Genomic DNA, 24309 nt, shown 5'->3' with positions numbered 1-24309 from the left:
CATCTGAACAAACTATTTCCATGGGACAAAAACAGCTTCCTGTTGTCATTCTTGCTTTTTACCTCAATACATGATGAGGATCTAGGAATTTCGAGCTTCTATGCTGTAAGCTGTAAAGGAGAGAGCACCAGGGAGAGTCTAATGCACACAGTAGGTAGTTAATAAATGCCTGCTGTCTAGTGCACAAAGGAAAGAGCTTTGGAATCCAGAGAGGTATGCAGGCCTGCCAAGTAGCAGGGCTGAAGGGGGATAAAAAGAAGATGCCGTAGGGCTTCCCTGGTGGCGCAGTGGTTAAGAATCCACCTGCCAATGCAGGGGACACGGGTTTGAGCCCTGGTCTGGGAAGATCCCACATGCCGCGGAGCAACTAAGCCCATGTGCCACAACTACTGAGCCTGCACTCTAGAGCCCGCGAGCCACAACTACTGAGCCCGTGTGCCACAACTACTGAAGCCCACGTGCCTAGAGCCTGTGCTCCACAACAAGAGAAGCCGCCGCAATGAGAAGCCCGTGCACTGCAATGAAGAGTAGCACCCGCTCGCTGCAACTAGAGAAAGCCCGCATGCAGCAACGAAGACCCAACGCAGCCAAAAATAAATAAATAAATTTATTTAAAAAATAATAATAATAAAAATAAAATGGATAACCAACAAGGACCTACTGTATAGCACAGGGAACTCTGCTCAATAATCTGTAATAACCTAAATGGGAAAAGAATCTGAAAAAGAATAAATGCATGTATATGTATAACTGAATCAGTTTGCTATACACCTGAAACTAACACTACGTTGCTAATCAACTATACTCCAATATAAAATAAAAAGTTAAAAAAAATAAAAAAAATATCACTATTATTGGTCATCCACAACCTTCTTTCATGGTATGTAAATTATATCTCAATTAAAAAAAAATTTTTTTTTTAAAGATAAATGCCAAAGTTACACATAGAAGGGGCTAGAGAGGTTGCCCACCTTCAGTCGGGGGTAGTTTATCACTGGCTTGCCCCCCCCTCTTTTCTAAGTCTCCATCACCCATAACTCATCATCCTCCCCGTTCTTCAAAGCCCAGTATTCTAACCAGTTCTCCATATTAGCCTGACTGCAATGACCCTATCATGCCTCCTTTCCCCAAATTATCTTTAATTCTCAGAAAACCACAAGCTCCTTGGTGGCTAGTCTCAGCTAGATAATGGCAAGTGAAAAATTACTTTCTTTAAAAGTCATACTAATATTAAAAATAAAAGAAAAAAGGAATGAAAAATGGGACTTCTCTGGCGGTCTAATGTTTAAGACTCTGCGCTTCTACTGCAGGGGGCGCGGGTTCGATCCCTGGTTGGGGAAATAAGATCCCACATGCCGTACAGCACAGCCAAAAAAAAAAAGAATGAAAAAGTCATACTAATATATAAATGATTTATAAAAAGTTTCTCCCAAGGAATATATGTTTTTTTTAAGAATAGGATCTTGTTTTCAAAAGTGTTAGACTATAACTGATTTTTAAAAATTTTTTCAGGGAAATAATTTCAAACTTAAAGTTGCACACACCAAAAGAAAAACTCCTGTTTACCCTTTAGTCAGTTTCACCAATTACCATTTTATCCCGTTTGTCATTTGTTCCCTCTCTTCTCTCTCCCCAGTACACGGGTGCAGGCACATGCACACGTGCACACACACACAAGTGTAATTATAAGACATATTAAAAATTTTTCCTAAACCATTTGAGTGAGGGTTACATGCATCATGGCCTTTTGCCCTTAAATATTAACTACTTCAGGGTGTCTTTCCTAAAAACAAGGATATTTCCTTACATAACCACAAAACATTTATCAGCTACCTTTATCTAACCCACAATCCATTATCTAATTTTGTCAATACAGACTCAAATCCAGTTTAAGGTCAGGTATTGTATTGAGTTGTCATGTCTCTAGGCTCATTTAATCTGGAATATTTCCACAGCCTTCTTGATCTTTCAAGATATTGACATTTTTAAAGAATACAGCATACATGGGATATATTTTTGAGTAGGAATACCTTAAAATCTTCAATTGTTTTCTAGTCTCTGACCTTGTTATTTCTTCTCGAACTTATGGCTACCTGACAGTACCTACCTGTTGACTGTCTTCCCTGAAAAAGTGTAAGCTCCATGTAGCCACTCTCCATGGAATCACCATGTCCCCAGAGCCAGAATGTCATGGCACCCAAGCAGTCAGGGTTTGTTGAATACTCTTCCCAAGTTGGCCTCCTTCTAAACTTCTCTCCCAATGTCAGCAAAACAGTGACCAGACCGTGAACAGCTGACCCCAACTGTATGCCTGGATTCTCCTGTCCTTAGTGTGTTCATTCATACGTGCCAACGATGAAGTGTAGGAAATGTCCTCAGACCAAGACTTGTTTATCCTGCCTCCAATCAAAACTTCTCAAAGAGGCCTCACAATATAAAACCATCCACCAATATTCTAGACAGAAACAGCAACTCAACTACTTATTCTAGAACAAAGCTATATATATATATACACACACACACAGTTAAAAGGTGGAATAAATGAGTTCAACTGAATCAAAACTGTACCCTTATTTTTTCCTAAAAAATTAAAAAAATCTGAAGGTCCCCTTGGCCTAAGATCATCCTCCTTGGTAGCACTAATACTTCTCTTTTGGGCAAGGCAGGCAGCCTAATTTTAAAATTATGCTCGAGAATGTATGCAAAATTGTTGCACTTTATTAAGGCAATAAAAACTCCCCGAACTATCGTTTTAATAAAGACTGTTTTTAAATTGTGTTTTATTTACTTAATTTGATGGTGTGTTTCAGACAGTGATGTTTTACACTTAGTTTTAAGTACACAAAAGGTGTACTTAAAATCTGTGAAAAATTCTAGAAGAAAAATGGCACTGCGCTCAATATAACATGAAACTAAAATTGCCCAACAACAGAAAACAGGAAGACGGAACCAAGAAGAGTAAATCCTCCAATGGGCTTGTCCAGCTTTACTTACTGGAGAGTGTTTAGGAAGCTCAAACCCATCGTATGAGATTCCCCCAAAGACTTGCCACTTAGGAACACAGATAGGACCCTGTGATGCTCTGCTTCTCAACCTGGGGCACTTTTTACCTGAGGGTCTCAGTGGGAGATGAACATCTTGCTTTTTTTTTTTTTTAATTAATTTATTTATTTACTTATTTTTGTCTGCGTTGGGTCTTCGTTGCTGCGCATGGGCTTTCTCTAGTTGCAGCAAGCGGGGGCTACTCTTCGTTGAGGTGCACGGGCTTCTCACTGCAGAGGCTTCTCTTATTGTGGAGCATGGGCTCTAGGCCTGTGGGCTTCAGTAGTTGTGGCACGCAGGCTCAGTAGTTGTGGCTTGCAGGCTCTAGAGCTCAGGCTCCATAGCTGTAGTGCACGGGCTTAGTTGCTCCGTGGCATGTGGGATCTTCCTGGACCAGGGCTCGAACCCATGTCCCCTGCATTGGTAGGCAGATTCTCAACCACTGTGCCACCAGGGAAGTCCCAGATATCTTGGTTTTTACCCAACAATTTGGGTAAAGAAATAAAACACATTTAAAATATTAAATCAGGCTAGTATATTGTACAGTAAGAAGGATGAGCTGACTTTTTTTGAGACACAGGCAATTTCTAAAAATGTTGTCTGGTAGGCAGCACAAACCCCCTTCAACCTCCAGTGGAGAAGCTCTGCTCACAGAACCCCACACCCAGATACAGGCTCCCTGATCCTCAGCCAATCGCCCCAGCACCGAAGGCTTCAGCAGAAGAAGCGGGAGCCACTTTGACACTTCATCACTGTTCGATTCAAATAAGGCGGGGGGGGGGGGGGAAGGAACACTTCCCCCAAAGAGCATTAAACTTTAAACACCCCAAGCCGTATCAAGTAAAATCAATTTTGAGAAACAAGACTAGAAGCTTCATCTGAACTGGCAGGAATCTGGAATTATTGAATATCTTTAAGGACATTTGGTTTTAAGACCTTCAAGGAGAGAATATAAAGAGAAGCAGGTTAATCAGTGACTGGGGAAGAGCTTCTGTCTGCAGATAAAGGGCCAACTTGACAGTAGCCTGAGAGAGCACAGCACTTTGCCAAACAGCCTCAGCGATGCTTTTTAAAAAGGAAAAATTTTGCAAAGTTAAATGTTAACCATTTGAGTAACTACTATATGTGTATATGTCAACGCACAACATGAAAATTTCAAAAAGTATCAAAGGGTACAGCTAAACCCCTACTTTCTTTCAACTCTAAATCCCCAGTTTCCCCCTTCCCTCCCAGGGGCAACCACTGTTACAAGGCCCTTATCTTTCCTTCCAAAGACTGTGTGTGGTGTGTATCTCTATTTGCTCTGTTTGTTGTTTGTTTTGACTGGTTGACTGGTTCCACAATGGTACACCTTCTCCACCCTTTTTTCCCCTTAAACTTTTCATCTATTTTAATGTTGGCTATTTAAACAGGTAAAAAATTTCTCTTCTGGGAATTCCCTGGCGATCCAGTGGATAGGACTCGGCGCTTTCACTGCCGTGGACCCGGGTTCAATCTCTGGTGGGGCAACTAAGATCCCGCAAGCTGTGTGGTGCACCCAGAAAAAAAAATTTCTCTTCTGATTATCTCAGAGACTCATTTATCAGAAATACCCGTGTTGCAAGCCGTGCATACAGTCTTGGGCAGTCTGGTCCTGGCCTTTTCCCAGGAAGATTGCCTCATGAGGTCCAACTTGGCAGGGTCCTCCTGCCAGCCCAGCACCCCTTATGGGAACTAACTCAGCATCTGGCTCTACAGTAAGAGATGACAGACGTTAACTCACTGAAACCTCACCATAACCCACAGTGTGATCTTCACATCGATAACTGTCATCCCCCTTTCATAGATGAGGCACTGAGGCTCAGACAGTAACTCGTCCCAAGTGGCACTAGAGGACGGGTTGTGAAGCAGGTGGCGGGCCACCCCACAGCCTCAGAAAATGAGACTGGAACCACTGGCCACGAGACCACACAATATGAAAAATGCCAAACTGGTTCAGTCGGGATTATTCTCGAACTTTCTGATGCATGGGGAATATAACCCTTTGGCAGTCTAGCCAACCTTGTCGAGGAAAGCGTCATTACAATCAGGTTTTGGAGGAGGTTCTTAGCCTCTAGTCCTGAGTGATCCATCTTCAGGTGGAACCCAGCTCTACAACCAAGTTACCTGTCAACACAGATGTTCTGGCAGAGCTGGAAGAGTTCGTGCTATAAAAAGAACTGATGTTTGTGAAGTACTTAATGTCATTTCATCCTAAAAACCATCCTGTATGGTTGATGCCCATTATTTTGCCCCACTTACAGGGGTTAAAAGAGATTAAGTTACTCTAGACAACAAGACTAGTTAGTTGCTGTGAGTGGTCCAGGCACAGCCAGAAACCAGGTCTTTTGACTCCAATCCCCACTCCATTATACCAGATGTCCCATTTGTCCTCACAATTTTTGTTTATGTCAAAAAAGATGAGAAAAGTGAAGAGACAAGCCACAGAATGGGAGAAAATATCTGTAAACCATGTATCTGATAAGCGTCTAGTTCCCAGAATATATCAAGAACTCTCACAATTCAACAATTAAAAATGAATAATGACAAAGGATTTAAGTAGATATTTTTCCAAAGCAGATACATGAATGGCCAATAAGAACATGAAGAGATGCCCCAAATCATTAGTCACTAGGGAAATGCAAATCGAAACCACAATGAGATACAACTTCATACCCACTAGGATGGCTACAATCAAAAATTGACAAGATCAAGTGTTAACAAAGATGTAGGAAAACTGGTTCATTGAGCATGTAAAATGGTACAGCTACTTTGGAAAAAAGCAGCTCCTCCAAAAGTTAAACAGAGTTACCATGTGACCCAGCAATTCCACTCCTAGGTATATACCCGAAAGAAATGAGAAAATACATTCACACAAAAACTTGTGCACAAATGTTCATAGCAGCATCATTCACAATAACAAAAAAGAAAAAGTAAGCCGAATATCCATCAACTGATGAATGGATTAAAAAAAAAGGTGGCATATCATGGGGACTTCCCTGGCAGTCCAGTGGTTAGGACTCCGTGCTTCCACTGCAGGAGGCATGGGTTCGATCCCTGGTCGGGGAACTAAGATGCCGCACGGCCAAGGCAAAAAATAAAAATAAAAACGTGGCATATCCATACAATGGGATTATCCAGCCATAAAAAGGAATGAGGTACTGATTCATGCTACAACATGGAGGAAGCTTGGAAACATTATGCTAAGTGAGATCAGCCAGACACAAAAGACCACATACTTAATGATTCCATTTACATGAAATGTCCAGAATAGGCAACTTCTCAGAGGCAGTGGTTTGGGGTTGGCAGGGGTTGGGAGAGGAGGTGGGTGAGGGATGAGGAGGGACTGCTGATGGGCACAGGAGGGGTTTCTTTCGAGGGTGATTGAAGATTCTGGGACGAGACAGTGCTGATGGTTGCACAACTTTGTGAATACACTAAAACCCACTGAATTGTACAATCTTAAAGGGTAAATTCTACGGTTTGTGAATTATATCTCAAATCTTTTTAAAGAGATGGCAGCCCTTGCTAGCTATGCGGGCATGGGCAGGCATACTACTTATTCTTTCCATCCTCACCTATAAAACACAGTCATCAATTTTACTCCAATAGGGCTTCCCTGGTGGTGCAGTGGTTGAGAATCTGCCTGCCAATGCAGGGGACACGGGTTCAAGCCCTGGTCTGGGAGGATCCCACATGCCGCGGAGCAACTGGGCCCGTGAGCCACAACTACTGAGCCTGCACGCCTGGAGCCTGTGCTCCACAACAAGAGAGGCGGCGATAGTGAGAGGCCCGCGCACCGCGATGAAGAGTGGCCCCGGCTCGCTGCAACTAGAGAAAGCCCTCGCACAGAAACGAAGACCCAACACAGCAAAAATAAATTAATTAATTAATAAACTCCTACCGCCAACATCTTAAAAAAAAAATTATACTCCAATAAAGATGTTAAAAAAACAAACAAAAAACGCAGTCATAGTTGTACCTGCCTCATAGGGCTGTTGTGAGACACACCTAAGATCATCCAAGAAAAGCACCTCTCTTAGTATCTGCCATGTAGAAATGTGTTGATAGAGACCATTTGTTATTATTTCCTTTCCCCAAAATGTGTTCCTTTTGATTGCTATTTTCTTCAATTAAAAAAAAAAAAGTCAGGATACATTTTGTTTGAAATTACTCCTGATTGATTTTTGGCTGCAGGAAGCTCAGAGCTCTCTCTACATAGAATCCTCAAGTACTTGATCTAATATAAAATACAATAGTATTCAACAAAAATTAAAATATGATAACTTGGGTATAGTTTAGGGAACCCAAATCCAGCACCACTACCACTACTAATACTACTGTTACTAACACACACAGGAAGGAGTGAGGAAGAGGAAGCAGGGCTGACATTTGTTGCTTCAAATGCTTTATATCCATCGCGACTTGTCATGACAGTGGCAGGTATGGAGGAGACAGCTATGATTTCCCCAGTCCTGGGCGTAAGGACACAGTCAGCCTTGAGGGCTGACACGTGTGCACACACGCACACACACACCATGAAAAGTGCTGTCATACAGGTGTGTCCTGGGATAAACGGGAGCACAGGAGACAGCAGATCCACTCTTGAGCAGGCAGGTCAGGAAGGCATCACAGAACTCTACGAGCCTTGAAGACCACGTGGGTATTCGCCCCAGGAAGGACGGAGAGGGAAAGGCACTCCTAGCCCAGCAAACAGCACAAACGCAGGAAAAGTACACAGTGTGCCGTGTGTCTGGAACACACGGGTACCTGAGAGTGAAGGTGGAGAAACCGGACCTGGCATGTAAGGGGCAGCTGTCGCCAAGGTAAAGCTCTAGACTTTGTCTTAGAAAGCGGGTGCTAGCAAAGGCTGTGTGAGCCAGAGAGCAGCCCCACTGGCAACCTGCCCTTGCTCCTCTGCTGCTCACAAAAGCTCGAACTAGCTTTTCCAGTAAGCAGGCTTGAGGTGACCTCTGAAAATGGTTTGCTGTTCACTTGACCCAGAAAACCTCACAAAATCATGCAAAACAAGAGGTTCAAATCTTCACGTTCATTCTAAGAACACTCATGAAACTGCCCAGGCCATAAAAGGTATGCACATCTAAAAAGCTACGGAGTATCTGAAGAAATGTCCCTTTACAGAAGCGATGGGTGCCATTCCATCATTCCAGTGGTGAAATTAGTAGGTGTGCTCAGTGGGGCTGGACGCACGGTCGATGGCCCCAAAAGAGTGCTGAATTTTTACTGCACGTGCTCAAAAATGCAGAGAGGGATGCTGACCTTTAGGGCCTAGATGTAGATCCCCTGATCAGTGAGCACACTCAGGTGAATACAGCTCCCAAAATGCGGCTCAGGACTTAGCAGAGCCCATGGTCCGATCAACCTGTGCATGAGCTCTCCCGGCCACACTGAGATGATCTTCACTGAAAAAGAGCAGACTGGGGCTTCCCTGGTGGCACAGTGGTTGAGAGTCCGCCTGCCGATGCAGGGGGCACGGGTTCATGCCCCAGTCCGGGAAGATCCCACATGCCGCAGAGCGGCTGGGCCCGTGAGCCGTGGCCGCTGAGCCTGCACGTCCGGAGCCTGTGCTCCGCAGTGGGAGAGGCCACAGTGAGAGGCCTGCGTACCACAAAAAAAAAAAAAAAAAAAAAAGCAGATTGTCCCTAAACCAGGAAAGGAGGTTGCACAGAAGAAAAAGATACCCCAGAAGAAACTGAAGAAACAAAAACTTATGGCCTGAGATTAAATTCTGCAAAAAAAAAAAACGCAAATAAAAGTTTTTTAAAAACACCTCAAACTAGTTTTCTTGGCAAACAGCTGCAGCGCAGTAAGCATGTAGCGGAATCTGACCACATGAGAACACCAGTTCCTAACTTCAGACAAGTAAGGTCAGGGTCCCTGTTGCACAGATGAGGCCACGGGAGAAGTAACAGTAAGCAGAATGTTCAACGCCAAGGCTGGGGCACAGACCAGAACTCCTCACCAGAAGGATGCAGGGGAAGCTCAGGAAGAAGCAGGGGAAGCCCAGAAGGAAGGACAGACGGGTGGGAAGCACCAGTCAACCTCTGCAGATTTAAAGAAAGCAAAACACTGTCCATGGCGCAAGAGGAGATTAAACCGGACACTGGCAAGTCCCTCCTTAGAAACCATGAAGCCGTAATGGAAGCTTTATCAGCACTTTCCAACAGAACCTTCTGTGATGACGGAAGCTGTTCTAACCCTGTGCTGTCCCAGTACGGCAGGCATCAGCCAAGCATGGCCACTGAGCACCTGAGATGTGGCTAAGCACGACCGAGAAGCTGAATTTCAAATTTAATTTCAAATAATTTCAGTTTGGACAGCCTCCCGTGCCCCAAGGCCTCCATATTGGACCACACAGTTTTAGGACCTACCTCTTGTCCTATTCCTTAGAGCTACTGTTTTTAGACACATAGAACAGAGGGAGTTTGGGATCCCTTCCCACTTTATAATCATTCCATTACTTCTGAGCTATTCCAAACTGTTCTGAGGGGCCTCAAATTTGTTTAGTCATAAAAGAGAGGTATTAGACGTCATTTGTTAGATGACTCCCCAAATTCTTAGCATTCACTCAGTGAGGTACCAGCAGTGCCCCCTCTAGGTGAATAAAACCAGGGATTGTTTTGAGAGAATCAGCCCACATGTTTTCATTATGACCATAAATATTCTGGTACGTGCTTCTGTGAGGATGGTGGGATGCGGTGAGGTCAGGACTGGATGACATCTGAAGTCCCTCACAATCACGTGGTTTCAGATTCCACAGACACCACTGGGTTAGTCCCGGTGGCAGGTGCTTCCCTGCTGTGATGCCGCGCAGCCAAGACAGCTAAGCACCTCTCCAAAGCCCTCTGGCTCACACCCCAGGGTGGCAGACAGTCAGGAAAGCTGTAGTCATTCGTCATCAGAAACCGAGTTTCCTGGGAGAATCAATTAAACAGCAGCTACGCATCTCCTTACTCTTCACACAAGGCATAACACACAGCCTGATAGAATTCCCCACCCATACCTCCCCACAACAGACAAGCCTTCTGATTCCCAGAAATAGTCCACACACCCCCATGCTTGTATGGAAAAGACTGGAAGGATGGACCCCACGGGGGGTCACGTGACCTCTTTCTGTTGCTATTTCTCTACACAGATAAGGCTCTGGAAGGATGCACACTCAAATAGTATCATCAGAGATTAGGTCTGGGGCTGAGATTTGGGGTGATTTTTTTCCTTCTTTATACTTTCCTATTTTCTGAATGTTTTGCATTTGCGTACAGGTAATGTTCGCAATTTTTAAAAACCAATGCTACTTCCATTACAGGGAAAAAAATGCCTTCACAAGCTGTCAGCAGTGAACTCGCAACAGGAGTTATGTTTGTGGTGGGGATGGGGGTGCCAGTCAGAAAGGAGGCAGCTGAGCCGAAAGGGGGTCCTGGGCGCCCCCCCAGAGTTTGAACCCCACTGCCTCTCTCCCCATCGTGGGGTTGGCTGGAGACTTAACCTCCAGAGGCAGCGATAATCATCCCCTCCTGTCACACGTTCATCCTTTAGGGGCTGAAAGGCAGGGGAGAAGGTACTAACGCCCAATTAGCATCCGAAGAGACTTAGCAGAAGTAGACTTAGAAGTAGAAGAGACTTTGTGAACTTAGTATACGAGTCAACCCCACAAGCAAATCCACCTTTCATGTTCTATTCTATAACCCAGTACTTCCGCTGGTATAGATTCATATATATACACACCTAGAGGTACCAGAAGATGTGTGTTCAAAGATGTTTATTATAGCATCATGTATAACAACCACAATCAAATTAAACGTCTGTCAGTGAAGGACTCAAATAAAGCACTGACATCCACCCCTTAGAACAGCATCTGGTCATCTAACAGGAGTGTAGTAGATCTAGATGTCCAACAGGGAAAAATCTACAAGATACATTAATAAGTGTAAAAAAACCAAAGGATAGAAGAGTGTGCGTGAAACGATCCACTTGTGTAAAAACCAAATGTAGAGCTACAGATACATACACACTAATGCATGCCTAAATTTACTAGGCTGATGCACCAAAGAGCAGTCATCTCCAATGAGCACTTATGGCAACAGGTGAAGATATGTCCTTTTGATTTGATCCCTTTCTGTTCTATTTTATAAAAAGTAAAACAATACATATAAAAAGAAAACAATTTTATACTGCCCTGCCTAGGTGTTTATAAAATACTGATGTAATGTCCAGAACTCCTACTATAATTCCTGGAAAATAAACCAGGCCAGAGGGAAAAAAGCTTTAGAAGTGGGGCCCTACCCGTATATCCAGACAAAACTATAATTCAAAAAGACACGTGCACCCCTATGTTCATAGCAGCACTTTTCATAGCCAAGACATGGAAACAACTAAGTGTCCATCAACAGATGAATGGATAAAGAAGATGTGGTACATATATACAATGGAATACTACTCAGCTGTAAAAAAGAATGAACCAATGCCACGTGCAGCAACATGGATGGACCTAGAGATGATCATACTAAATGAAGTAAATCAGAAAAAGAAAGACAAATACCATATGATATCACTTATATGTGGAATCTAAAATACGACATAAATGAACTTATCTATAAAACAGAAACAGACTCAGAGACACAGAGAATAGACTTGTGGTTGCCAAGGGGGAGGGGGTGGGGAAGGAGGGATGGATTGGGAGTTTGGGATTAGCAGATGCAAACTGATATACACAGAATGGATAAACAACAAGGTCCTACTGTAGAGCACAGGGAACTATATCCAATATCCTGGGATAAACCATCATGGAAAAGAATATGAAAAAGAATGTATACACATATATGACTGAGTCACTTTGCTGTACAGGACAAATTACCACAACACTGTAAATCAACTAGACTTCAATAAAATAAATTTTTTAAAAAAGAAGTGGGGCCCTACCTATGATTAAAGACCACATTTGGAGCAAGTCAAGAGGGGCATTACAGTGAGTGCAACTGTCATAAGCGAGTCAAGGAGAGAAGATGTCTCCAGAAAGAAAAACATAAACAAAATCATTGTGAAGAAATCATTTCAGGTTGTATTTAGAAGCAGAACAGGGAGGTATAACCAGGCAAGACATTTCCACGTCCTCCCTGAGCAAGACAGCAGATAGGTTACAGTAAATGGAAGCCTAAGAAGTCTGAAGCGTGGGTCTTCCTATCAGATACATGGAATACAGAAAAAGAATGCAAATGGATATCGTAACTAAATTTGAACTAATGACATAAAAGGGGTAGCCATTTGAACGTTAATTCATTAATTTTAACAAATATTTATTGCCCTAAATAAATTCATCGGTCAATTATTTCCTATACAATTTTTTGTTTGTTTGTTATTTTGCGGTACGTGAGCCTTTCACTGTTGTGGCCTCTCCCGTTGTGGAACACAGGCTCCAGACGCGCAGGCTCAGCGGCCATGACTCACGGGCCCAGCCGCTCCACGGCATGTGGGATCTTCCCAGACCGGGGCACGAACCCGTGTCCCCTGCATCGGCAGGCGGACTCTCAACCACTGCGCCACCAGGGAAGCCCTACAATTTTTTAATTGAAGTACAGTTGGTTTACAATATTGTGTTCGTTTCAGGTGTACAGCAAAGTGATTCAGCTGTGGGGTTTTTTCAGATTATAATCCATTATAGATTATTAAAATACAAGACATTGATGGTAATTCCCTGTGCTACACAGCAAATCCTTGTTGCTTATCTATTTTACGTATAGTAGTTTGTATCTGTTAACCCCATATGCCTAATTTATCCCTCCCCTGCCATCCGCTTTAGCAATCTCAAGTTTGTTTTCTATGTCTTTGAGTTTGTTTCCATTCTGTATATGCATTCATTTGTATTATTTTTTTAGATTCTACATATAAGCGATAACAAATAGTATTTGGCTTTCTCTGTCTGACTTATTTATTTCCTGTATTTAAGGATAGGAGATCCTCCAAATAATCCATGAAAATGCCTACCTCCTCTCTCCTATCCCCTGCGCATCTGTACCAAGATCTCAGACTGAATCCTGAGGAGAAGCTAATTCATACATGGATACCAAACTACCTGAGAACATTCTGACATACTTAGATGCAGAAGCACCTGACAGAGCGCTTCGTCGAGCTGGGGTCTCGTTTTATTTAAGGGTCTGTGACAAGGAGTCTTCGTGAACAGTAAGTCTGACTCCTCTGCCGCCGCCACAATGACACCATCTGCTCAAGCTTCTCCGCATACCAGTTACCAGCTGCCTAAATGGACAACACAGAAAGACGCAGAAGTGTCTTTCCAGAATCAGTTCCAATAAAGTGTCTGCATTCCCTTTCACTCTACCTACAAGCAAATCCTCCCACCTTTCTCTTGGCTTTAAATGTAAATGTCACAGGACAAGTATGAATTCCTCGATGGTGGAGAACTTTAAAGATACTATGGAAAACAGCTTCCCCCAAGAAGCCAATCACTGGGCTGAAGGCTGATCCCAGCAGATGCAACGCCCCCCCTCCACCCCACCCCGCAGTGACTTACCTTAGAATTCATCTCCATGTGGTATTTGGCACAAGCTCGAAGCTGAGTCACCCAGAACTGTTTCTCTTTTGCATCAGCAGCTAAAATAGAGAAAGAAAGGCTTGGAGCAACTGAGCCAAAACACATTCAACCCATTTCTACACGCACCTGAGGGGTTGGGGGCCTGGGAATGAAGGAGCGAAAGGCAAATGCAGATGGTACTCATGCCAAAAATCTGACGACACCAAATCTCAATCAAAAATCCTTTTTTTTTTAACAAATCTAAAAAGTTTTGAGAAACTTAAAGGGATTTTCAGAATTCCATCTTCCTGGATGGAATCACTTGAACACATACAGATCAATTTCTCCAAAAGTAATCAATACACTTATATTCTTTCTTTTTTTAAATTTCTAACAGATTTTTTAACAGCTTTTTTTTTAACAGCTTTGAGATAGAATTTACATACACAAAATTCACCTGTTTTTAATACTAAGTGATTTCTAGTCTATTTACAGAATAGTACCACCATGACCATAATCTTGGTTTAGAATATTTCCAGTATCCCCCAAAGAATCCTCCACCCATCAGCAGTCAATTCCCATTTCTCTCTCCCCACCCCCTTTCCCATCCCTAGGCAACCACTAATCTGCTTCCTGTCTCATAGATCTGCCTATTCTAGACATTCCATATGAATGCTCCCATGCAGTATGTGGCTGCCTTCTTTTACTTAATGTTTTGCAGGTTCATCCACATTGTAGCATTTTTATTGCCCCTAACACATTTTTTTTAATGTCTCTTTTCAAATTATAAATACCAACTCAGAAACTTCAAACAGAACAAAACTGAATAAAGTAAGTTTCTTGTCATTAGAAGGGAGTTAGAGGTGGAATTTCTTTTTCAGTGGGGCATTATCTAAGTGGCTGCAAATATGCTTTGTTAAAACACTTTGCTTTACTGTGTAGTACACAGTGGGGGCACCTAATATAGTCCTATGACAGGTGCTTAATGAAGGTTTCCCTGAAGAAGTGACAAAAAAATTCCGTCTTAAACCACGTTAAAAACTTAACTTACTCTGAAATGTCTGTTATGAGAATAATCTGGCCAATTTTTTAAACTCTTCTGAAAAAGTCATTTCTACTTCTTTAAAAAGCAGCAGGGAAGAGAAAACATTATTTTTAATGCCTCTACCACATGTGGCTAAAAGGAGGATCAAAGTACAGTGTTTGAGGCCCCTTTGTTAACTATCGGAGTTGTAATGTGGAGTTATCAGCCTTTACAAAATTAGCGTTCAGTTGAATTACCATTTTAATATATGTTCTCAAGGGTTCTTATTACGACTGAACGGAACAAGGTACAAAATGTTGACTTACAGAGCCTCAAATGTCCCCCAAAGAGACATTACAGTACTAGTCACTTGCATAGTCACAATCTTCCATCTACACCCCCATCTCTTAAATATATAAAATTATTTTCTTAAAAGATCATGGATACATAATAGGTTCTAATAACATCCAAGTTAATTTAATTGCATAACTCACTGCATAAATATTTTAACAGAATATTTACTGCATAAATGTTAAATATGCAGAAAACAAAATGATTCCCCTAGAAATTTGTGTCATTTACAAAAATGAGCCTGTCATCTGTCAATAAAACCCAACTTCAGCTTGAACTTCTGGTGAAGAAATCTGGAAGTGCAGACCAGCGTAAGACTGGGTGAACCCTACTTCCAAAGAATAAAAGGATTCTGCAGAAACCAGAGCCATTTTCCTTACGAACATGAAGAATTGCTGCTTTGTGGCAGTACCCAAAGGCTCTGCACCAAAAATATTCCCAAAGCTGTTCATCTATTAACATCAAGATTCATCTCTACATGTATGTAGCGAGACGTGAAATGAGAAAACCAATGCCCAGATTCTTTGGGATGGACAAAGGACCAGGCAGAAAGAGGCAGAAATGTGTCCTCCCTCTGCTGTAGTGGGTAAGTTTAAGCTAAATTTAGCCCTTGTGATTAGTTCATGCAGATAATAAAATTTTTATGTTTGCTATTAAAACAACCCTTAAAAAAAAAAACTTGGGGTTTAATAAGCCAGAGAATAACAACTAAAAGGCAAAATGAGATGGCTCAAATGGTTAATTGGTTGGGCTGTTATTTTGTACGGGTTCGTGTCATTTTAGAAACCACAGGCGGGTTTATAGCAATACAAGCCTACCTCAAGAAACAAGAAAAATCTCAAATGAACAAACTAACTTTACACCTAAAGGAACTAGAGAAAGAAGAACAAACAAAACCCAAAGTTAGTAGAAGGAAAGAAATCATAAACATCAGAGCAGAAATAAATGAAATAGAAACAAAGAAAACAATAGCAAAGATCAATAAAACTAAAAGCTGGTTCTTTGAGAAGATAAACAAAACTGATAAACCATTAGCCAGACTCATCAAGAAAAAGAGGGAGAGGACTCAAATCAATAAAATTAGAAATGAAAAAGAAGTTACAACAGACACTGCAGAAATACAAAGCATCCTAAGAGACTACTACAAGCAACTCTATGCCAATAAAATGGACAACCTGGAAGAAATGGACAAATTCTTAGAAAGGTATAACCTTCCAAGACTGAACCAGGAAGAAATAGAAAAAATGAACAGACCAATCACAAGTAATGAAATTGAAAGTGATTAAAAATCTTCCAACAAACAAAAGTCCAGGACCAGATGGCTTCACAGGTGAATTCTATCAAACATTTAGAGAAGAGCTAACACCCATCCTTCTCAAACTCTTCCAAAAAATTGCAGAGAAAGGAACACTCCCAAACTCATTCTATGAGGTCACCATCACCCGATACCAAAACCAGACAAAGATACTACAACAAAAGAAAATTACAGACCAATATCACTGATAAACATAGATGCAGAAATCCTCAACAAAATACTAGCAAACAGAATCCAACAACACATTAAAAGGATCATACACCACAATCAAGTGGGATTTATCCCAGGGATTCAAGGATTCTTCAATATACGCAAATCAATCAATGTGATACACCATATTAACAAACTGAAGAATAAAACCCATATGATCATCTCAATAGATGCAGAAAAAGCTTTTGACAAAATTCAACACCAACTTATGATAAAAATTCTTCAGATGTGGGCATAGAGGGAACCTAACTTAACATAATGAAGGCCATATACGACAAACCCACAGCAAACATCATTCTCAATGGTGAAAAACTGAAAGCATTTCCTCTAAGATCAGGAACAAGACAAGGATTCCACAGTCACCACTATTACTCAACATAGTTTGGACGTCTTAGCCATGGCAACCAGAGAAGAAAAAGAAATAAAAGGAATACAAATTGGAAAAGAAGAAGAAAAAGTCACTGTTTTTAGATGACATGATACTATACATAGAGAATCCTAAAGATGCCATCAGAAAACTACTAAAGCTAATCAACGAATTTGGTAAGGTTGCAGGATACAAAATTAAAGCGCAGAAATCTCTTGCTTATACTCTAACAACGAAAGATCAGAAAGAGAAACTAAGGAAACAATCCCATTCACCATTGCAACAAAAAGAATAAAATACCTAGGAATAAACCTACCTAAGGAGGTAAAAGACCTGTACTCAGAAAACTATAAGACACTGATGAAAGAAATCAAAGATGACACAAACAGATGGAGAGATATACCATGTTCTTGGATTGGAAGCATCAATATTGTGAAAATGACTATACTACCCAAAGCAATCAACAGATTCAATGCAATCCCTATCAAATTACCAATGGCATTTTTTACAGAACTAGAACAAAAAGATCTTAAAATTTGTGTGCAGACACAAAAGACCCCAAACAGCCAAAGCAGTCTTCAGGGAAAAAAACGGAGCTGGAAGAATCAGACTCCCTGACTTCAGACTATACTACAAAGCTACAGTAATCAAGACAATATGGTACTGGCACAAAAACAGAAATATAGATCAATGGAACAGGATAGAAAGCCCAGAGATAAACCCATGCACCTATGGTCAACTAATCTATGATAAAGGAGGCAAGGATATACAATGGAGAAAAGACATTCTCTTCAGTAAGCGGTGCTGGGAAAACTGGACAGCTACATGTAAAAGAATGAAATTAGAACACTCCCTAACACCATACACAAAAATAAACTCAAAATGGATTAAAGACCTAAATGTAAGGCCAGACACCATCAAACTCTTAGAGGAAAACATAGGCAGAACACTCTATGACATAAATCACAGCAAGATCCTTTTTGACCCACCTCCTAGAGAAATGGAAATAAAAACAAAAATAAACAAATGGGACCTAATGAAACTTAAAAGCTTTTGCACAGCAAAGGCAACCATAAACAAGACGAAAAGACAACCCTCATAATGAGAGAAAATATTTGCAAATGAAGCAACTGACAAAGGATTAATCTCCAAAATTTACAAGCAGCTCATGCAGCTCAATATCAAAAAAAAAAAAACCTCAGTCAAAAAATGGGCAGAAGACCTAAATAGACATTTCTCCAAAGAAGACATACAGGATGGCCAAGAAGCACATGAAAAGCTGCTCAACATCACTAATTATTACAGAAACGCAAATCAAAACTACAGTGAGGTATCACGTCACACCAGTTAGAATGGGCATCATCAGAAAATCTACAAGACTGACAATTTTTCTGGCGATGTGCCCATGACAGGAATGCTGGAAGAATGATCTAGCGATCAAATCACACCGCTGCAGACAACTCTGGCCCATCAGAAAACCTGCGAGGTGGATATGCCTCGCGGGCGACAAGACCTACAGTTCCGGCCAAATGCTGGGCTCCCCCAAGACCTGAGGAGAATGCTTAGCAGACCTCAGCTTTCAAGAAGCAAAGAGAAGGGGAGAAGGTGGACAACAGGACATAACACCAGTTGGCTTTTCACCAGGCTCTAGGGCCACAATGGGTTAAATAAAGTACAAGTGAAGGGGCCTCTAGTAAGAGCTGGCTCTAGAGAAACTTTGAGAGGAGGACACCATGACCCTTAAAAGGCTTGACCTGTGCTCAGATCACAGCCCCACGGGCATTGGAGGAAAGACTGACAGTATACAGTCCAGGAAAATATATACTGAGCTAATATGAAAAATCTGCCCAAGTCCTGAGGCTCAGCCAGGTTTGCGACTCACCTTTTGTTTGTCCTTAATTGCTCAGTTAATTAGGACAAACACTTCCTAATGTCATCTCCTCTCCCCACCCCAGGGGTAGGAGAAGCAGCATCTGTCACCAGAGTCCGCAAACCCGGCAAATTGCTAAAGGGGATTTTTTTTAAAAATCAAAAAACAAGAGAGCCATCACCATGGTAACAGTGAACCCAGGAGGCCCGTCTGAAAAGTTCCCGGGAAAAGAACGTACCTCTCAGTTTGTACATCTCCCCATTGGCAGAGTACACGACCAGCATATGAGGCGCTTCGTCACTCAGGGACACGATGGCGCCAGACAGAGACAGGGCCCCTCGGGGCTTCTGGTGTTTGCTTTGCTCATTCACAAAATACTGCAGGATACCAGCCTCAAAATCCAGCACAAAGTACCTGTGTGGAGAAACCACAGTGCATCAGTTTTCTCTCCAAGCAAAGAAGAAAAAGAACATAATCCTTAGACTGACATCAAGGATCCCAATCCAGGATGCTGGAAGCTAAACGTCCCTGCCAGGCACCCACACAAGTCATCCCCGTGTAGGGAGAGAGCACCCAATTCTTAACAGAGCAGAACTTGTCATGGCCCCTGAGGCAAGGGCAAGGGCCAGGCCCATTCTCGATTGGGTGCAATGCCCATTCATACGTAAGCCTCAGAATGGTAAAGAAGAGGGAAGCATTGGGACACAGACTCTGGTAACAGGCTCCACGTGACTTCACAGGAACAGCTGAAATTCACAGCCCAGAAGCAGCAAGCTGGGCCAGACTCCAGCCAACAGCCTGGGCACTGTATGGGGCCTGAGCTCCAGAGCTGGTCAATCCAGCCAACTGGAGGTGCTCACACAGCCCCCTGGGCACCCTCCAGCGGGCCCTTCCGTGGATCACTTTTCACACAAAGGGACAAGAATTCCCTCCTCTCTGGGAGGCTGTAGTGCCACTGGAGTCTACATTCAGGGTGAAAACAGGGAAACTGCTAGTTGCTTGAATCACTCAAACAAATCTTGGTAGCCGAGTACCTGGCCTGTTGATAGTCACCATCTATCACCAGAAAGCAATCAAGACAACTTCCCCTTCTCCACCAGGACGAGTTGTTTTCATGTGAGACCCACGTGCCCCCTGGGACCCAGAGGCTCACCACAACCCCTGCTGACTCTCCCAGCCTCTCACTTTCTGCTCCACCCACGCTGGCTCACCCAGCTGCCTTCCACCACTTTGCTCATGCTGTTTCCCCCACCTGGAGCAGTTACTCGAAGTGATACAGATTGTTACCAATCCACGACATCGAAACTCTTCCCACAATTGGGCTTCGCATCACCATCCAACTGCACCGTCAGTAGGTTTGTCTCATTAAAGAAAGAGTCGAGGCGTTGTCTGACACACATGGCGCACACAAGCCACAATACCAGTCTCAAATCAACCACGGCGCAATTGCGGGGTGGGAGGAAGCAAGTTCTTCATCAGCTTGAGATATACTTGCCACCCCCGTGGCTAGAACGTGGTTCCCTCCCCTATTTACTGCACGGTAACTTCAGGAACAACTCAGGTGCCACCAACTTGAGAAAGCGTCTCCTGACGAGGTCAAATCTTCCTCCCACAAGCTCTCACTTTGAACTCACCCCTCATGGCCCTGGCCTCATCAGGTGTCTACATTTGCAGGATTATGCGATTCAACGTCTGGTTCCCCCCAGACTCTACGCTGTTCGGAGGTGGACAGTGCCTGACACCTCACTGATGCTCAGTTAATATTTATTCAGTGAATGAATGAAAGGGAAAAAACTACCAAATTCCACCCTTTTCAATCCGTGCACCAAAGCAGCTGGGTCACCACTGTGAACTTGCAGAGGCACTGGAAAATATGTCACACTTCTGAGGGATATAGAGTGATGCTCAACATCGGTCAGATATAAAGCATACGAACAACTCAGGCAGTTTTCACAGTTTCGATACTAGTTGCACTGCATTCCTTTCAAAGACATAGCATCTTTGCAAAGCTGGGTTTTCAGCAGCTGCTGGGTTAACAAGGAAACATCGACAGGGAATAGGAAGAGGGCAACGATGCCAACAAAATCCCAAGGTTTGAGAGAGAAGCTGTGCAGAATCCGCAGACACACACAGTCCATCAACAAACACTTGCAGTTATTTAAGGGAGAAACATATTCATAACGTAGAAACATAAACATTTATGTTGATTAGTTTTTCAAAAGGCCACTGAGTTTTTAGGACATCAATGTACATGAAGTTGTTTGGAGCTGACTGCTTTAATAATAATTTTTTAAAAGCTGGAGCTTCCCTGGTGGCGCAGTGGTTGAGAGTCCGCCTGCCGATGCAGGGGACACGGGTTTGTGTCCCGGTCCGGGACGATCCCACATGCCGCGGAGCGGCTGGGCCCGTGAGCCATGGCCGCTGAGCCTGCGCGTCCGGAGCCTGTGCTCCGCAACGGGAGAGGCCACAACAGTGAGAGGCCCGCGTACCGCAAAAAAAAAAAAAAAAAAAAAAGCTGACTGCTTTCATAATAAATGAAACTGTAGGATATTTTTTAACCTCTAAGCACCACGAACCAAGAAAGTTTACAAAATTCTGACTTAATTGATTCTCACAGTAACCAACAGACAGCCATCATTATTCCCCATTTTACAGGCACTAAGACTCAAAGAAACTCAAAATCTAAGTCCCACTTGTCTGTGTCCAAATCCACACCTGGTTCAGTCCAGCACTCACAAACTCTCCTTCGAGTCTCACACAAGTCCCCCCGCTTGTCGCTTGCTCCGTGTCACCTCTCCTGTATCCACTTAGGTATTTTATTCTCCAAAGCTTCCTGCTCCAACAGAGCTAGCCGGGCTGAAAGCACCTTTGCCTGGCCACAGAGGTCCCACCTCATCCCCATCCCACAGAGCAGGCGCACCTGACGACCCAGGTCTCAACCCTCCAAAACTCCAATTCCTCTAAGAAACATTAATTATTTGTAACATTCCAAATGTCCTGGCCAAGGCTATTTACCTTTTTTACCCCTCTCCTTCCCTATCTCTCGAGTCACAATAATAAGGATATACTTCTGGTATCCACGATTAGCATGGATAAATCAAGACACAAAAATGTGCTCCTGGACCAGGACTATTCAAAGTGCGGTTCCTCGCCCAGCAGTATCAACATCACCTGGGAGCTTATCTGAAACGTAAATTCTTGGCCCCACCCAAGACGTGCTGAATCAGAAACCGGTGGGGGTGTGGGGCGGCCAGGAAGCTTCCAGGTGATTCTGATGCAGCTCAAATTTGAGAAGCACTGGCCTAAACTAATAGCTCATCACCCAATCCCTACCCTCCATTTCCAGGAGACACAAGCAGAATACATTACCCAGCTTTCCTCGTAAGGACGTGTGGCCATTTGAGCTGTAGCCAACAGAATGTGAGCAGAAGAAACGCAAGCCAGGCCTATAACATACAGACAGACGCATGCACATGTGCGCACACACACACACACACACACACACACACACACACACACACACATAGACATACAGATTGGAATGCAGACACCCTGCAGGGCAACTCGGGATCCACAACAGGTGTGGCAAAGACACAAGAGGGAAGCAGCCTGGATCCCCGAATTACCACCTGGAAGAGAGTCACCTCATTTCTACATGGATGAGAAAGAAGCTTCTGCTTATTAGGCCACTAAGATCAGTTAAAGAAGCCAGCCTGACAAATTCACAAAAAATATTTTTTAAATGTCTATTTTCACATCCTTCTACTTGAAATGTGCTCCTCTCCTCCCTTCTGTGATGTGAAGACCAAATTCCGTCAACGAGAGAATACCCGGGGTGATTTCTGAGCCGCCAGTGGTCACATTGTTCAAATGCTGACCCTACGCTTCTCTTTAAGAGGAAATGTTCTCACGAAATTGAGTTATATGTAGTGAGGTGGATGGACCTAGAGTCTGTCATACACAGTGAAGTAAGTCAGAAAGAGAAAAACAAATACCGTATGCTAACACATATATATGGAATCTAAAAAAAAAAAAAAGAAAGTGGTACTGATGAACCTAGTTGCAGGGCAGAAATAAAGAGGTAGACATAGAAAACGGACTTGAGGACATGGGTGGGAGGGCAAAGCTGGGGCGAAGTAAGAGTAGCAACGACATATACACACTACCGAATGTAAAATGGTTGTCTGGTGGGAAGCAGCAGCATAGCACAGGGAGATCAGTTCGGTGCTTTGCGATGACCTAGAGGGGTGGGATAGGGAGGGTGGGAGGGAGCCTCAAGAGGGAGGGGATATGGGGACATGTGTAAGCATATGGCTGATTCACTTTGTTGTGCAACAGAAACTAACGTGGTATTGTGAGGCAATTATACTCCAATAAAGATCTATTAAAAAAAAGAGCAAATGTTTTCCACGTGACCTATATTTAATGTCAGCACAGCCACGGTGACTGCAGCTGTGCAGACACGGCTCCTGGCAAATCACAGGATGAAGAGCAAGAATTCGTACAAGCGTAGGGAAGGAACCTCGGCTGCGACTACAGCATTCTGTGTCTCCAGCCGCCCCTGCACCCCCCAAACCGCTCTGGCAGAGCAGCAGTGTCCCCCATCCATAAACATGCCTCCTTTACACAGCAGAAAGTAGGAAAGGTACTGCATCGCACAACCTGAACAGGCTTCAAGGAAAAGGCAAGAGCAAGTGGCCCTCAACTCCCCTGCCCACCCCCCATCCACCCTGTGTCGTTGGCTGGAATGGAGAAAGGGCTGAACACCTCTCTCCCCTTTCTGCTCTGCCCGCTCATCAACCAGGCCCCCATCAGCCTTCCCCGCTCCCAGAAGCAGCTTCACAAACGCATCCTGCTCAGACCAACCATATATTTGCAAAGGACATTGTTAAGAAGCTGGTACCAAGAAATGAATTGAATACCGGGGGTTTTTTTCAATAAGGATGACAGAATAACCAGTTGAGGTCACATTATGCAGAATACGGGAACACATTAATGATTTTTCACATTACCTATTTCAAAATGACAACTTAATTCTAACCCCCTGCCTCAGGCAGAAAAAAAAACATATTTCCACTACTTCCTAAAATAGTTTTAATGCAAATGCACAGGTTTGAATCATGTGCACTAAGCAAGGTCATCAATAATTTACTCCTTTGCTAAAGACAGTTAAAAATTCGATCGTATTTGGAAGGGAGTGAAAGGAGAATACCTGATTAAAAATTACAACAGACTAAACATAAAGTGTTCTTTCAGGATGGTCTTTGAAAGTTGATTTAGATTGTGTCACATGCAGGTAGGAGCTGTCCACGCTGCACTACGAAGGGCATTGCCTGTGGGTCACATCCCCTGGGAGGAAAGAAATTACATTTGGATTCCCGCAGGGTCAGGGCTCTGGTCAGGCACTGCTGTTTGAAGCTTGCTGCTGTATCTGAAGCTCATAGCTTTCATTCTAAATGGAAAAGTTAACCGTATTCCTGGATGAGGCTTCATTAAATGAGGTGCAAACGCCGGATAGAATCCTGAAACATTCTTTAAGGTTTTTCCCTCTGGAGAAATGAATAAG

General features: G+C 43.1%; 1 protein-coding gene across 2 annotated transcripts in view; it reads right to left on the bottom strand.

Moving 5' to 3' along the window:
- OSBPL10 (oxysterol binding protein like 10) overlaps window positions 1-24309 on the bottom strand; it is a 281519-nt gene that overhangs the window by 171180 nt on the left and 86030 nt on the right. For both annotated transcript variants that reach the window (XM_065885061.1, XM_065885062.1), the window contains exons 2-3: window positions 18982-19157; window positions 13607-13686 (exon numbers count right to left, since the gene is read on the bottom strand). In XM_065885061.1, the coding sequence (XP_065741133.1) occupies window positions 13607-13686; window positions 18982-19157 (256 nt within the window). The remainder of the gene's footprint in view (window positions 1-13606; window positions 13687-18981; window positions 19158-24309) is intronic.

This window comes from Phocoena phocoena, chromosome 10 (genome assembly GCF_963924675.1).
Source record: "Phocoena phocoena chromosome 10, mPhoPho1.1, whole genome shotgun sequence".
NCBI lineage: Eukaryota > Metazoa > Chordata > Mammalia > Artiodactyla > Phocoenidae > Phocoena > Phocoena phocoena.
The sequence above is the reverse complement of the archived record's forward strand: the minus strand, read 5'-3'. Positions and strand labels throughout refer to the sequence as shown.